This window comes from Bombyx mori, chromosome 1 (assembly GCF_030269925.1).
Source record: "Bombyx mori chromosome 1, ASM3026992v2".
NCBI classification, from domain to species: domain Eukaryota; kingdom Metazoa; phylum Arthropoda; class Insecta; order Lepidoptera; family Bombycidae; genus Bombyx; species Bombyx mori.
In genome coordinates this window covers 2,482,196-2,498,079 of record NC_085107.1, presented here as the reverse complement: position 1 = coordinate 2,498,079, position 15,884 = coordinate 2,482,196, and the positions used below count along the sequence as shown (strand labels likewise).

The window sequence follows — 15,884 nt, the reverse complement described above, 5'->3', positions numbered from 1 at the left end:
TATGTTACTCGCAGTATGTAACTACAATAAGTTTTTTTTTTTCATTACCTACCTATAATTGTTTTATCTTATACATCTATAGTTTCAACTATATGATGTATTGAAAATAGGACAGTCTTACAAGTTTCCTCGCAATATTTTCCTTAATATGTAAAACACTCGGTATTCAGTATAGGTAGATACTATAGGAACATAATCGTCGAAAACTCGTTGGTATGTACACGACTAAAATTTGAACCCCGTACCCGATATCGGCAGTTCGGTACACTAACTATTCACTAGACAATCGAGGCAATTTCATTAATTTCACTTTGTCACAACCATGGAGTTAATAAGTACCTAGTAACTCTATGGTCACAACACTATTTTTATTTCATCAAAAACTGACAACACAGTAAACGTCAGTTGACTTCGTCTAATAAAAAATACATAGCGTCTGTTCTTGCGCACCTGTGCCGAAGTAAGCTCAGTCGAATCACGACAGCCGCGCCGTCGCACGCGCCATGCAACCTGACGCGTCCCCGCGAGTGTTATAACGGTACCAAGTTAGTGTGAATTACGATGGATGTGCTGTACTTGATTGTCATCTTGCTGCAAGGTGGGTCGCACGTTGCTCTGATTGTGTGCCGTTGCACTCGAGAAGACGCTGCACATTTAGCTAGTCCAGAGACTTCGTTTCGATGTCTCTATTTTGATTGGATTATGATATATTTTCGTATGTTCATGCGATTGAATTTATTTATTATTTATTTAATTTAAAACTTTCTCTGGATGCCATTTGAATAATTAAAGATAAAATGTAATGCATGCAATTTTTACGTTCACCCGCGAAACCAGATAGTTTTTTGGAATTTTTTGGGAGTCTGCTAACAGGGGTTCGGTAAAGACAAAAGTACAATGTGGTAGGTGAGCTCACAGGGCTTAGTTTGAGAGAACTTACTAACACTAGCTCTTGCAAGAGCAGTGATTCGCTGAATCTAAGACCGGATCGGAACCGCGACCCACTGAGAAGATCCGGCGAGAAACTTAGTAGGCTGTGTTAGGGTTGGTTAGTTAGTTAGTAGTAGTTGGGTTAGATCGCTAGTTGTATAAAAAACTTTGATTTATTGAAACTACTCACGTATCACCTATCTTAAATAGTATTAAGGCAGAAGTCTTCCCTGGGGTGTCAACAGCAACTTTACCAAGTTTCAACACAATCGAGTGGATACATTTATGACAACACTGTTTCTTTATATGAGGTAGACACCACCCTGCCTATTTCTGCCGTGAAGCAGTAATACGTTTCGGTTTGAAGGGTGTGGCAGCCGTTGTAACTATACTGAGACCTTAGAACTGATATCTCAAGGTGGGTGGCGCATTTACGTCGTAGATGTCTATGGGCTTCAGTAACCACGTAACACTAGGTGGGCTGTAAGCTCGTCCACACAACTAAACAATAAAAAAATAAAAATAGAGGTTGCTGTAAGTAAATTAATTTCTACTCATCGTACCTGGCATGTACATCGTACGGAGGACCGCATTATGTGGAAGGCATTGGGGAAGGCCTATGTCCAGCAGTGGGCAGATAAAGGCTGATGATGATGATGATGATGATGTACCTGGCGAGATAAAATATAAATATGTGTAACCTTTGTAATGATATTGATGTTGACGTTGACAGAAACATTAACATTTGGGTATGTCATGTATTAGTTTAGCATTCAACGTCTCTAATATATTAAGTGTATAATCTATGATTCAACGATAACAGGGAGGCACAACTGGGACAAAGAAAGAACATTTAATTTTAACATTTAAAGCATGAACATTTAATTGTCGATTCTCTATTTTAGGTTAGTAGTTATTGCATTAGTTGATATTTGTTAAGTAAAATATATCTGTATTTAATAAATAAAACTCTGTTTTAGATGAATCACATAGTGTTTTGCTTTAAGAAGAAATATAATAAATAATCTTATATATGTATGTTTAAAAGAGAAATTTTAAAGGCATAATAAAACTTGTATAAATCAGGCGGCCATTATGTCGTAATCGAATCCTCCCGATCCACTAACGGTGCTTTTAGGTACCCCAAACACCGGTCATCGTTCTCGTCGAACCCGTCGCTAGCGACGAAGGGCTCGACGAGCAAATCAACCCACAGACACAGCCCACTGAGTTTCTCGCCAGATCTTCTCAGTGGGTCCCGTTTCCGATCAGGTGGTTGATTCCGCGAGGCACGGCTCTTGCTATGGTTCGTGTTACCAACATCGTCAGGCTTGAGCCCCGTGAGCTCACCTACTAGTTAAGGTTACGCTGAAATGGTCTCTTAAGACCATCAGATAAGGTAGGAAAAAAAAGTCGTGATTCTCGATCGAACAAATAAAATTATAGTTAAATTTATATAATGTCTTAAATCGATACACTTCTAGTATTGGTGGCAATGTCCACTTATGCCAAGAAGGGCACAACCTCGTGTAAGTATTTTCCAAATAAACAAAATAAAATAATGAAATACGTAGAGAAAGACGCTTAGACGTACAGGTTATTGTTTGAGAAGAGTTGGTAGATTCATTGGAAAACGCTCTCTAAATCATAATACATTTAAAATCGCAATTTAAAATTTGGGGCTGGTGTACTGGTGATGGGTGTCTTGTGAACGCGCATGGGTAGGTACGAACACTGTCTAATTCATCCGCGAAGTTGTCATTCTATCCGGTTTGAAGAGTACAACAACCAATAATCTGTACAATTGGACATTATACGTGTTCCAAATCGTATAGCGGCAATCAAGTGGTGATGTCTATAGGCCAACTTAACAGCAGATGAGCCGTGAGATAGTTTGATGGTCTGCGCAAAACAAAAAAAAACGTGTGACACTCGGGAACTGCCGCGGTAAAGCTATTGCATAGCATTTTTTATCAACTTATGCAATTATAATTAGACAATGATAATTTTATATTAAAACAATAATAAAACAAGACCACGCTATATTAAACATTAATAAAAGCAAAACCTTAACTGTCCCCTTCACACTCATAAGCGAGACCGCGCGAGAGAGAGATGGACAGACTTTTCATGATGCGCATGCAGTGTGACGTCACGCCATGCGCTTATTCACAAACACTACACAAGCGAAACGTGTGAATGTGTTGAACGTGAGCTACATGGTAGGCGGAGTGAGGGGTGTAAGGTTTTTTTCGTTACGGAATTTCATGATTCCGCTCTCAAGCCGCGCTCAAAGCCCGCGATAAAATCTATGCAATAGCTTAAAAAAAATAGAGAGAGATAAGTCATACTTTTAAAGTAGCTAATAATTACTGTGAAAGAAAAAAAAAACGTAAAATACAAAACAAGATTTCGTACAATTTTCCAAGTGGTTTGTCTCGAAAAGAGGGTAATTTGCTTGGAGACAACGAGCATTGAGGGCGCTCATTTGGACGTTTCTATCTGTAGTATTTTGTCACACTCAAATTTTCACTCTCACTTTTCACTGCATAAATATTACTTGCGTCTTCAATTTGTACCGTTACCGTATTGTAGTTAATTGCCTCGGCTTGATGCCTCTTATATCGCAAGAACATTTTTTGGCCTTTATTATTAAAATCGTTATCTTTCTTGTTCATTTACGTGAATATCAATTAAATATTTGAAACCACGAAAACCAAATTCTAAAAATGTATGTTTTATCATAGAATTTTCTAGTCTTTATTGTTTCCGTTAATTCGGAATGTTAATCTAATTAATACAATAGCAACATAAATTTTCATACACATATCTGTAGAAATAGAAGAAAAACAATGATCTATTTCTTAATGTAACACGCGGGAAAATACGAAATTTTAAAAATGAATATCACATTTTTACTTAATAATATTTATTGTAAATGTAATATTCAAGGAGATTGTACAGAAAGAACCAGCCCTAAAATATATTTTTCGGTTTTCATGACTCTCAGACATAATCAAAAGTATTTTTACGGTTTAATCTAGTGTTTTTATTATCATTACATACGTATTATATCCGTCACGTCCGTCATAGTCACCGGACGACGAGATAAAACGTGATACTACGAGTAAACCATAAAAAAAACTTTAAATTAAAACCAACAGTATATAACATATTCTAAGGACGCTTATTCAAAATGGGTTCAAATATTAGAGACAAATTTACGAAATTATTCAGCGCTTATTCTTAAAGCGTTAATCGTACGAGTAATATCAATAATTCTTGGGAATAATTACACTGGAGAAAGACACGAAGTACTGCGCAATGACATGTCATGCACCACAGTCTACAAACGTCTCTGATTACTGACGTATCATGCGCAACGGTCTACGAACGATTTTGTAGTCAACTGAACTAGACTGTAACGTTAGTTTTCAAGGATCACGACTCCGCGACGGCACAAGAAGTGCGGTTTCAAAAGTTTACTTGTTGATCACGGAGGATGTCATTTTTGATCAGCATATCGTTCAAGACCGCGAATATGATAAGTTAATAAAATTTATTTTATCGTATCTTAGTTGCGCTTTGAACAAAATAAGATTTGTTTGTAGTGCGTAGTGTGGGTATTACGGTGTGCTTTTTTTTACTTAATTTCTTTTGTGAGCAGACGAGTATACGATCCACCTGATGATGAGTCAGGACCGTTGCCCATGCACGTCGGTAATGTCAGAGTACAGTCGAGAGTCCCGCATACAAAATGTTCCTAGTTCTATACTATTTATCAGATTTAGGTTATAGATGAGCTATCCTAAAAATGTTATGATCTAGAAGGATGACATAAATTAGAACTTTTATCCAGGTCGTCAATCTCTTCTAAGAAATTCTATGGCGTAATATTGAAAACTTCTATCTGAAATGCGATTAAAATTTATAATATGAAATTAAATTATGCAAACAAATTTTTCTTCACTACCCGCTTTGAGGCAAGAATTCAAATTCTCAATTCCATCGTACCTACAACATCCCAACATGACATTATAAAAAATTAAAGTCCATTTTTTTATTATTATTTCCTAGATGTGTGGACGAGCCCACCTGGTGTTACTTATGGTTACTGGAGCCCATAGACATCTACAACGTAAATGCACCACCCACCTTGAGATATAAGTTCTAAGGTCTCAGCATAGTTACAACGGCTGCTCCATCCTTCAAACCGAAACGCATTACTGCTTTACGGCAGAAATAGGCAGGGTGGTGGTACCTACCCGTGCCGACTCACAAGAGGTCCTACCACCAGTAATTACGCAAATTATAATTTTCCGGGTTTCATTTTTATTACACGATGTTATTCCTTCACCGTGGAAGTCAATCGTGAACAATTGACCACCCATTGAACACGGAATCTAAGTTCAACTACCGTGTAATGTAGTAATTTGCCAAAGTATTATAGACTGTCGTTCGCTGTGAAGCGAATTCCAGTTCCAAAATTGAAAAAAAGGTACTAAGCACTAATAATCGTACGAAGAACATAATTTTCTTTAGGAATTTAAATGAAGCTTACAAATAAACTATATCGCGATTCAGAGAAAACGTTCAGCGACATCTATTGACAACGGCATTAATGAATTTCCGCAATAAGGGTCGCGAAAACGTCGTCGTAGTATTCATAATATATGTACACAGCCGAGAGCTTATGAAACGTTCGCGTAATTTTAGGGGATGGAACAGGAAAGGGGTCTTTTGTGTGGCCACGGAACGAACGTAAATCTATAGATGTTGATTTTAATGTGATAGATACGTGTTCGTATAACAGCTTGCGTTACATGTATCTAGATTGTATATCTAACCGTTAGGACCTTAGAACTCATATCTCAAGGTAGGTGGCTGAATTTATATTGTAGATGTCTACGGGCCTATGGTAACCACTTAACATCAGGTGGGCCGTGAGCTCGTTCACCCACTTAAGCAATAAAAAGGCTTAAGTTTAAAGTGGTATGTAAGCGAGATATTGAACGTGAAATAATAGCGCGTTTATTGTCAATGCGGCGGCGGCAATAAGTATTGTTGTATTCACGCGTACGGCACTACGCTCTACGATCAGTAAGTAATATTAGGAATAATTATAAGGGCCGAACCATTTCGAGAAAGAGAAGATGATTAAAGGAATCTTGCTATACGAATTGAGGGGTTCGTTGTTCTAGTGGGGAAAGCGGGAGGGTAGACTAATCGCCTAACATTAGCGTAAGCTGTTATATTCGACTTTTCCTTTCGTTTTAAAGATACCCGATATAAAAACTTCGTTATCCCTCATAAGCGAGCCGAAGTACAAACCTTATTGAAATTGCTACTGGTTTACCTTTTATCTCTGAGACCACTAATATGTATTAGCGCAGAGTGATGTCTTTCAATCAATCTGTGTTGTGCTGGTTTCTGGTTTACGTTCGTTGGGTGCATACTTGATTGTGCGATGACCGATCCAACCTTTTAATATAACCTGGCCAAATAGTCAGGTTTTTTTTTATATTGCTTAGATGGGTAGACGACAGCCCACCTGGTGTTAAGTGGTTACTGGAGCCCATAGACATCTACAACGTAAATGTGCCACCCACCTTAAGATATAAGTTCTTAGGTCTTAGTATAGTTACAACGGCTACCCCACCCTTCAAACCGAAACGCATTACTGCTTCACGGCAGAAATAGGCGGGGTGGTGGTACCTACCCATGCGGACTCACAAGAGGTCGTACCACCAGTAATTACGCAAATTATAATTTTGCGGGTTTGATTTTTATTACACGATGTTATTCCTTCACCGTGGAAGTCAATCATGAACACTTGCTAAGTACGTATTTCATTAGAAAAATTGGTACCCCGCCTGCGGGATTCGAACATCGTTGCATTGCTCGGTACGAATGCACCGGACGTCCTATCCTTTAGGCCACGACGACGGTGGATGACGAACGGTAGGATGGCGGTTGGTATATATCCTGGCGAACTATAAACCTTGCGAATTTGATTTTATGACAGGATTTGAACAACGGCATGATCGCATCGCGTCATTCGAGTGGGTACGCCTACCACGTTATCTGTTTTGTTTGGTCTCCCTATCTACCAGTTGACTCGCGACGACCACTTTGACTCGTAGACGATCTTACGGACTCGGCTTGATGAAATTTGCTAATATCAGCCACAGCAAGATCTGTTCTTCGCTGAATCTAGCGCCGGATTAGCATCGCGAGGCACTAAGAATGTCATTGGGTTCCATATTATCGTTTAAGCCACGACGACTTAAACACGCTAGTCTTCGCAAAGACGTTAGCCTCGATTTGTTTGAGCATTCAAATGTGACTAAGCAATAAGATTCGTAAATAATTCACAACAAAATTAAATACATGTTGTTAAATAATCGTAAGATCAGTGTGCTTAGTGCAAGTTTCTTAACGTTGTCGATAGCGTAAAAGTTAAGCCAATTTTGTATGAAATTGGAACAGCGCCCCTAGCGGCAAACGTACGCAAACGATCCCATTCCATACAAATATGAGTTAACTTTTACGCTATCGAGAACGTTAAAAAGCTCGCACTAAGCACACAGATTCGGACTACCTACCTACCTTTGATTCCACCGTCTACGATGTTCTCAGAGTAACCGAAGACAGGATGAGATGGCACAACATCGTGACTACGAAAGTCACGCTTGAATGTTGGGGACCCAACCTCACAAATGATGAGCACGATCTATAAAACTGATAAAATCTTTTGATGATACGTAAACGCTGTTGCCTTTCATTGCAACAGAGTAAAAAATCCTTGCCGGTAATCACGGGCTGAGCTCGCAAAAAATAGGACCGAGTCCGACTCTGATCTTACTCTCGTCGTGAGTTTTTTTTTTTCGTGACAGATCTATTGTATTTCTTTTTGAGGTTTTTTGTTGTTGTATGACGTCAGTCGGGGCGCCTTTGGCCGCAAAACATTCTCACGTTCATTTTGACTTTCGCTTGCGACTATTACAATGTTATTTTAAAAAACAAGTGCTCTTGAACCTGCTATGCTTTTTGTTTATTATTTTTTTTAGCTTAGATGGGTGGACGAGCTCACAGCCCACCTGGTGTTAAGTGGTTACTGGAGCCCATAGACATCTACAACGTAACTGTGCCACTCACCTTGAGATATAAGTTCTAAGGTCTCAGTATAGTTACAACAGCTGCCCCACCCTTCAAGCCGAAACGCATTACTGCTTCACGGCAGAAATAGGCGTGATGGTGGTACCTACCCGTGAGGAGGTCCTACCACCAGTAAATGCTATTAAAACGCCAGCTAAGTCGGAAGACAATATCCACGGGCCCGTTATTAAAGCAAATTTCGTATTAAATAATTAAAAAAACGTTTTTTTGAAGCTTTACTTTGCGGTCTTCATAGTCGCCGGGTGACCACGAAGTCTGCAAAGTATCCGAAACTTCGGAATATGATATTAAAAAATGCGAAATTTAATCGTAAAAGTAGTAGCTGAATTCGTAAAAAAAAAATCGTACTATCCATGAAAGTGGACAAAGTTTTGTTGTATCTTTTTTTTATTACGTAGATCGGTGAATGATAACGCCGTGAGCTTACCTACCAAACTGTTCGTAGTTTGAACAACCCCTTAGCCTACCAACGATCGGGTAGGAATAAAGGGTAACAAATATACTGATATCGACAAACTTAAAGACTCGTGCTCTTTTTAAATTTATTATTAGAACTTTGAAAAAGGCGTGGAAACTACATTAAACCTCTTTTACTGTAGAAATAAATTAGTGATTTAATAAATGAAAATAAATATTTAAATTAGTATTAAAACTTTCCATAAACTGCACTGCACTGATCGTAAATATTGTCAAGTCAACGAAACATCAGAAATTGTAAAAAAAACCCACATAACGATAGAATTAAGAAAATTAGAAAGCAGAGTATATTTATGATGTAGATAGTACAAGAAAGATAATATAAATTATTTCGAATGTATTCGGTGAATAATTTTTCAATTCGTGTCTGTCTACACCACAAGTCACCGTCCCCTACAGGAAGTCGAGAAATTCAACACTTCCTGTTAAAGGCAGATGGGTCTTGAGGAATAAAAAATAAACAAACAATTTGACCTTTTTAGGGAACGCTATATTTAACCGTTACGCTTAAAAAAAACTTAAACAAAATTCAAAGCAATCTGAAAAGGCCAACGTCAGCTATCTGAGGCTATCTCTATCGTTTCGTGATAGTCTTAGAGTCTAGATTATAAAAGGCAAATGCAATATGATTAAACTGACATTTAGCATAATACTTCTAAGTCAAGTCCTTAAAATGGGTCGTATCCTTTCGATAGCCAGTTGATTGACTCCCCAAGCACTGACCCTGGCAATTATGACGAAGATGACTGCTTACAATTCGGTTAGATGTAGGTTCGTTAGCCTGCTATGTTAGTAAAAAAGAGGCGAAGTTAAACTCGACTGTAATATCTTTTACGTGCCGACCCAACCATACTATATGTTAATTAGTTTAATCGTAACCATTGTACCCATAGAGATTAGCGTACACGATTCCACTAATTAGAGTCCGCTTACACTAGATACTGTTTAATTTTCAATTCTTAGAACTAAAGTTTCGTAACTCGCTGAAATAAATAACAATAGTTTGCCAATAAATATTTGCTTACGCTCTAATTACATTTACGTCAATACACTACTCGAATTACGCGAAGTTCATGCGAAGATCGAACTTTATTAGCGTAATGGCCGACTTGCGAAATGATTTACTAGCAAAAAATGTGGGTTCCGATTGCGAACGAAGTTTTCTAGAATGCCGAATGGCTATTTCACGATAATAGCAGAATTGTTTTTTCGAAAATGTTTTTTTAAACGATGACTACAACAAAACGGCCACGGTGCATTTCGAAACTTCACATTTACGATTACAATTCAGATTATTATTAAAACGGTTATAACTATGTTTTATATCTACGAGTATATAGCGATACATTTTTATTGCTTAGATGGGTGGACGAGCTCACAGCCCACGTGGTGTTAAGTGGTTACTGGAGCCCAAAGACATCTACAACGGCTACTCCACTCTTCAAACCGAAACGCATTACTGCTTCACGACAGAAATAGGCAAGGTGGTGGTGTCTACACGCGCGGACTCACAAGAGGTCCTACCACCATATTAGATCAGTAATGATCAGTAACGACATTCACAGTGAGTTTCATTGAATAATTCATCAAGTTCTGTGGCTTTGTTGTGAAACTATAAATTTATAGAAGGCACAAATAGTTATTCATGGGCTCAAAAAATGAAGGGTCAGCAGTTGGCCTTAAAATCAATAATTTTAATCTTCAAATTTTGAGATTAATTGTGATTTTTTATGAACGTTTTCCGATTGCTACAAAATGTATATCTTCAATAGGTAATCGGAAGTACAACCTAAAACATTTACCTCTGTACTTGGATAACAAAAGTTTTTTAGAAGCTTTTGAAATGATTGTTAAAAATAAAAAAAATACAAGTCATTTCAAACCTTCGGGACGTTCGATGATTATACATGTATTGGAATGCGTTTTCATCTCAACCGGCTCAGCTTGTTCACAAAAAACACCCATCCAAGAATGCCGTATTGTAACCAAAAATAATTTAAGAGCTTTTAATTACAATGCTATGCACAATGAGGTATCAGTACCGGGCAAAACCAATAATATTTCTTTTAGATTAAATAGAAAGGAACAAAAAATAAAAGTTCACCTATTGAAAAAAAAACAGCCAATGATTTTAATTTGATAATATAAGATTAAATTGTGAAATGGTTTGATACTTACGTGTAATTTAATTAGCATCAATTATGTATTAACAATGACGAAATATTCATCTGCCTACACAAATCATCGATAACTTCATTAAATTTCTTACGTATTACACACAATTAACATGTTCGCATAAGAACAAACTTGCACAGGCATTATGAGATAGCATCCCGTTGCCGACACGTCATCATACGAAGAAAAGTGAAAGCTTCCTCGAATCAAATCTCTAATCCAAATTTGTCTTGATCTCTGATGTGTGCCTAAGTTAACAGTCATTGTGGTCCAACATTCTTTGGCCATTTCAAGGAAGGTCAAGACCGAGACTTTTTACCGTTGATTCCTCAGTTGTTTCCTTAGATATAATACAAGTTGTTTCACGCTGAATTAATGGTCTTCAATATCTTGATACTCCGAAATGATAAAAAAAATGATTCATTACTCTATAATTTTGTTAACCATTTTGGACGCTTCGTTCATTATTGACGTCCGATTTCAATACATTATTGTGTACAGTGCTCATTATGTTTCAATTGTTGATGCTTTTTTTGTTTTTTTTATTGCTTAGATGTGTGGACCAGCTCACAGCCCACCTGGTGTTAATTGGCTACTGGAGCCCATAGACATCTACGACGTAAATGCGCCACCCACCTTGAGATATAAGTTCTAAGTTCTCGAGTATAGTTACAACAGCTGCCCTACCCTTCAAACCGAAACGCATTACTGCTTCACGGCAGAAATAGGCAGGGCGGTGGTACCTGCCCGCGCGGACTCACAAGAGGTCCTACCACCAGTAAATAAGTAAACACTAAACCTTTTTAATTTAAAGCAATTATAACATTCAAAATGGCGACGAAATTATTATCGAACCCTAACTCGATAATGCACCAATTGACCTTTTGCTATGCTTTACTTACCTTTGTGTAGTCGTTAACTTTTTAATTTTTTAAAATTAAATAAGATTATAATATCGGTCAAGAAAATAAAAACCGCATTTTTTTCTGTAACTTGTTTCAAAAAGTCATCCACTTTCACACGTGCATGTTCTGTACATCCAAGTGCCTACTTTTACTCGACACACAACACTTACAATGGCGGCAAGGTCAACGACATTGTCGCATACGCCATTGAAGTTGAATTTTTTAAATGTGTCGAATTTTTTTTTTCATTGCTGACTCACTTTTATTTATAGTTTCTACTAGATTATTTTATAACGATAATTGACTGAAATTAATTTGGACGTAATTTATTTTTTAAGCATTGAACTTAACAGTTCTCTTAGTAGAAGCCGCAGATACAAAATAATGTTAAGCATAACGTGATGAAGTGATGACGCTTTAAAAATATTTTTTTTAGGTACTGTAGGTCGAAAAATGTATTTTGTTGTGGGTAAAGGATGAATTAGAAAACATTTCGTAAAAATGTTTATAAATAGAAGATTTAGATTGTACATACGCCAATAATTATTTGTAGAGTCATTCAGTTGGGGAAATAACTACTTTGGAGACTATGGAAGTAAACAGTGTTATTGCATTATCACTTTTAAATTTAAGGCATTTGCTGTATCGACGTGATTACCTTATTGTGGGCCTATTATAATCACGCACGGGTAGTTACCACCGTACTAAATATTTCTAGCGCGAAACATCATGTGTTTCGGTTTGAAAGATGAAAAACTCTTTTTACACTAAGATTGATATTTAGATACAGGTTAGTTAGTTACAGTTAGTATATTAGAGATAGTTTTATAACCGCTAAGTCCTTAACAAGTGGAGTCCATAACAAAAATTTAATAATTTACATTTAGATCATGAACAATATTATTATTGGAAATACATAACGCAACGTAACATTACAATATTATTGGAAAGTCTTATTAGATTCTGTAAAAGAATTTACTTGAATTTTTTTTTTTGTGATTTTGGACGTTTCCTCCTTAGATCTGTGCCACACGTAGTGACGAATGTCATTTCTCAGAATTCGTAGAAAGTAAAATCCGGAAATGCTTAACTGGATTATCGTAAAAGATAAAAAAACAAAAACAAAAAAGCAAAGACATTTAGAATGCGAGGTTATTCTATATCGAAAATGATTTAATCGGTTATAAGTAACAGGTTTACGAGAAAGTTGTGCATATTTAAATCCTCTTTATTCATCTATACTAATATTATAAAGAGGAAAGATTTGTTTGTTTGTTTGTATTGAATAGGCTCCGAAACTACTGAACCGATTTGAAAAATTCTTTCACTGTTTGGAAGCTACACTATTCCAGAGTGACATATGGTAGGGTTCTGTGTAGAAGCCCGCCTGGGTTGGTACCACCGTCCTGTCTATTACTGCCGCAAAACAGTAATACTGTGTTCCGGTCTGAAGGACAGGATAGCCGGTGTAACATACATAAGGCTGCCCATCCAGGCCAGGATAGGCAGCGCATCTGAGTCACTGATGTAGTTTGGATGTCTATGGGCGACGGTTATCATTTCCTATCAGATGAGCCGTAAGCTCGTCTGCCTATCGAAATCAATAAAAAAAAAAACATAACTATCATTTTTTTTGAAAAAAAATTAGTGATCCTTACTTAAACTCCAATAATGTAACCCAAGGTGTAAAAAAATTACCTAAAATATTTTTTAGATCGCGTGCCCTGCGAAATCTATTAATGATAGAATAAAATAATACTACGACTTTGTAGAGCACATTATCATTTACAAAAAATGTCGCGACAGCATAATATGTCGAACTATTATAGTTATGCCGCAATAAGTGTTATTTTATTTAAAAAAAATAAAAGAACGTCAAATATCGTTGAAGTTTTTTGTTAAAGACCCGAGCGGAGCCAGAGCGGGCCGCTAGTCCTAAATATGTTATCAACGATATGTTTGTATGCATTTGCAAAAGTGAAATCATTGATACAAAACCGATGTTTTAATTTTAATATTATTGTGAAGAGCATACAAAAATACGCATCTATAAATTCGTGTTTTTATTACTATGTATTTACATATCATATAGCTCACTTGTGATCATGTGTAAATTGTAAATTAAAGCAAGTGTCGTTTTGAGGGTCTGAAATAAATCGTACATGAAGTCAGGTTTATTTTAACTTATGTAAAAATTCAATACTTATATCGCAAATTATGATTTTTTACAAATCTTAAAGATCTCTTGTTTTTTTTTTTTTAATTACTTCTAACAGCCAAGCACAAGTTAATTAAAGATACATATTAATTGTCACTTTCGAACCAAAGTACATCGAATCGATCATTCAGCTAGGTCATGAGTAGGGTTGTCAATTTTTTTAGAAGTATAAAATTTGTGCTTTTGCCTTATATACATGGATTGTTTTTGGGTACATTGTTAAACATAAATAGTGCTATTTGTAATTATTAGTATTATAAATTTGAAAGTTAATTTTGTTGGTTGCGCTTTAACGTCTAGCAGGCAGCTTGCATACACGTTGTCATGATTACAGAAAAAGACAGAGAGTATTTTTTTATATGAACGCAGTGAACTCTTTAACTTTAAAGGCGAAGAAATTATAAAATACACATGTTTACATGAAATAAAGCATTGTTTTTATAGAACACGGTTAGCAGCCCTAGACACGAGACTGGAATAAATGACTCAACTCAACTGACCGCCTGACTCAGGGTCAAGGTGCCATCTCACACCATGAGGCTATTCATTAACGCACAGCTATCTCAGTGAATTTATGTTTATATATTAATATACTATTCATAATTTTATGCAAATGTTTAGGGATGTACTTAGTCCAAGAATTTTTTGTATCCCTTTGTCATTTTGATAAAGAGGTCAATGACCCCGAATACTAAACTACGATGCTTCGGATGGAATTGGGGATCAAGTCAGTATAAATCGGTAAAAATATATAGATTTAGACAAATTATTTTACTGCATATTGTATGAACGATGCAATGATCAGTAGGCTAAACAGTTTATTCGAAATCCGGATTTAATTCGTCTTACGCTAGCTTCATTATATTCAGTAGCACAAAGAAATAGATAGTAGGTATGTTTTACGAGCGTATGCTAAGGGCCCTGCCTATTTCTGCCGCGAAACAATAATGCGTTCTGGTCCGAAGGCCGTTTGAAAACTATACAATTTTATTTTTATTTTTTATTGCTTAGATGTGTGGGAGAGCTCACAGCCCACCTGGTGTTAAATGGTTACTGGAGCCCATAGTCATCTATAACGTAAATGCACCACCCACCTTGAGATATAAGTTCTAAGGTCTCAAGTATAGTTGCAACGGCTGCCCCACCCTTCAAACCGAAACGCATTACTACTTCACGGCAGAAATAGGCGGGGTGGTGGTACCCACCCGCACGGACTCACAAGAGGTCCTACCACCAGTAAGATATTTTATTGCGTATGTACCCTATTCACATAGTTCATAATCATTATTATCATAAGGTCGATAGGTCTTTAGAGCGAAGGATTGATGACGCACACAATGAACGGTTCGTAATCAAAATGAAAGTTTTATGAAAACGAAATAAAATATATATTATCACTTAATTATAAATAGCACGTAAAAGAAAGTATCCAATCTATCAAAATAAATTATTTTGCATTTTATAGAACGGTAAAAGAAAGACGACAAATACAGGTGTGAAATTAGCCTAAACAAAAACAAAAAAACACAATTCAATTACTCTCTTAAATTGTTCACATTGTAATCGTCGAAGGGGACAACGAATGATAATATCCTTCAACTTTAAGAAAAGTGTACTCATATCGTTCGTTGACCTTTTATTAACAAGGTACGCGTGTTATGTAAGCGCAAAACGTTTTGTAATATTGTCCTTACCGGCATAGGGAAAAAAAGGTGTGAAAAAACGTCTTCCCAAAATTAAGTTGTCTTTTTTTTATTGCCGTATAGGCATACGAGCATACGGCCCACCTGATGGTGAGTGGTTACCGTCGCTCATGGACGTCAGCAATGCCAGGGGCAGAGCCAAGCCGCTGCCTACCGTTATAAAGTTGACAGTGACATTCATGGATTGGCAAAGGGAAACGTAGCGTTCGTGTAATTCATGTTGCAAATAGTGCATTGAATTATTTTCTCGCGTTTTAGCGAGTCATAGGCTTAGCTAAAACAAATTTTACAGTTGAA

General features: G+C 36.7%; 1 protein-coding gene across 2 annotated transcripts in view; it reads left to right on the top strand.

Annotated features, from left to right (window-relative positions):
• Nucleotides 1-405: 405 nt before the first annotated feature.
• The window catches only part of LOC101746314 (CUB and sushi domain-containing protein 3), a 74,750-nt gene continuing 59,271 nt past the window's right edge, over nt 406-15,884 (top strand). Inside the window, exon 1 of one of the 2 annotated variants that reach the window (XM_012696068.4) lies at nt 406-598. In XM_012696068.4, the coding sequence (XP_012551522.1) occupies nt 562-598 (37 nt within the window). In that variant the 5' untranslated portion in view covers nt 406-561. The remainder of the gene's footprint in view (nt 599-15,884) is intronic. The other variant, XM_004932752.5, reaches the window with a different exon arrangement.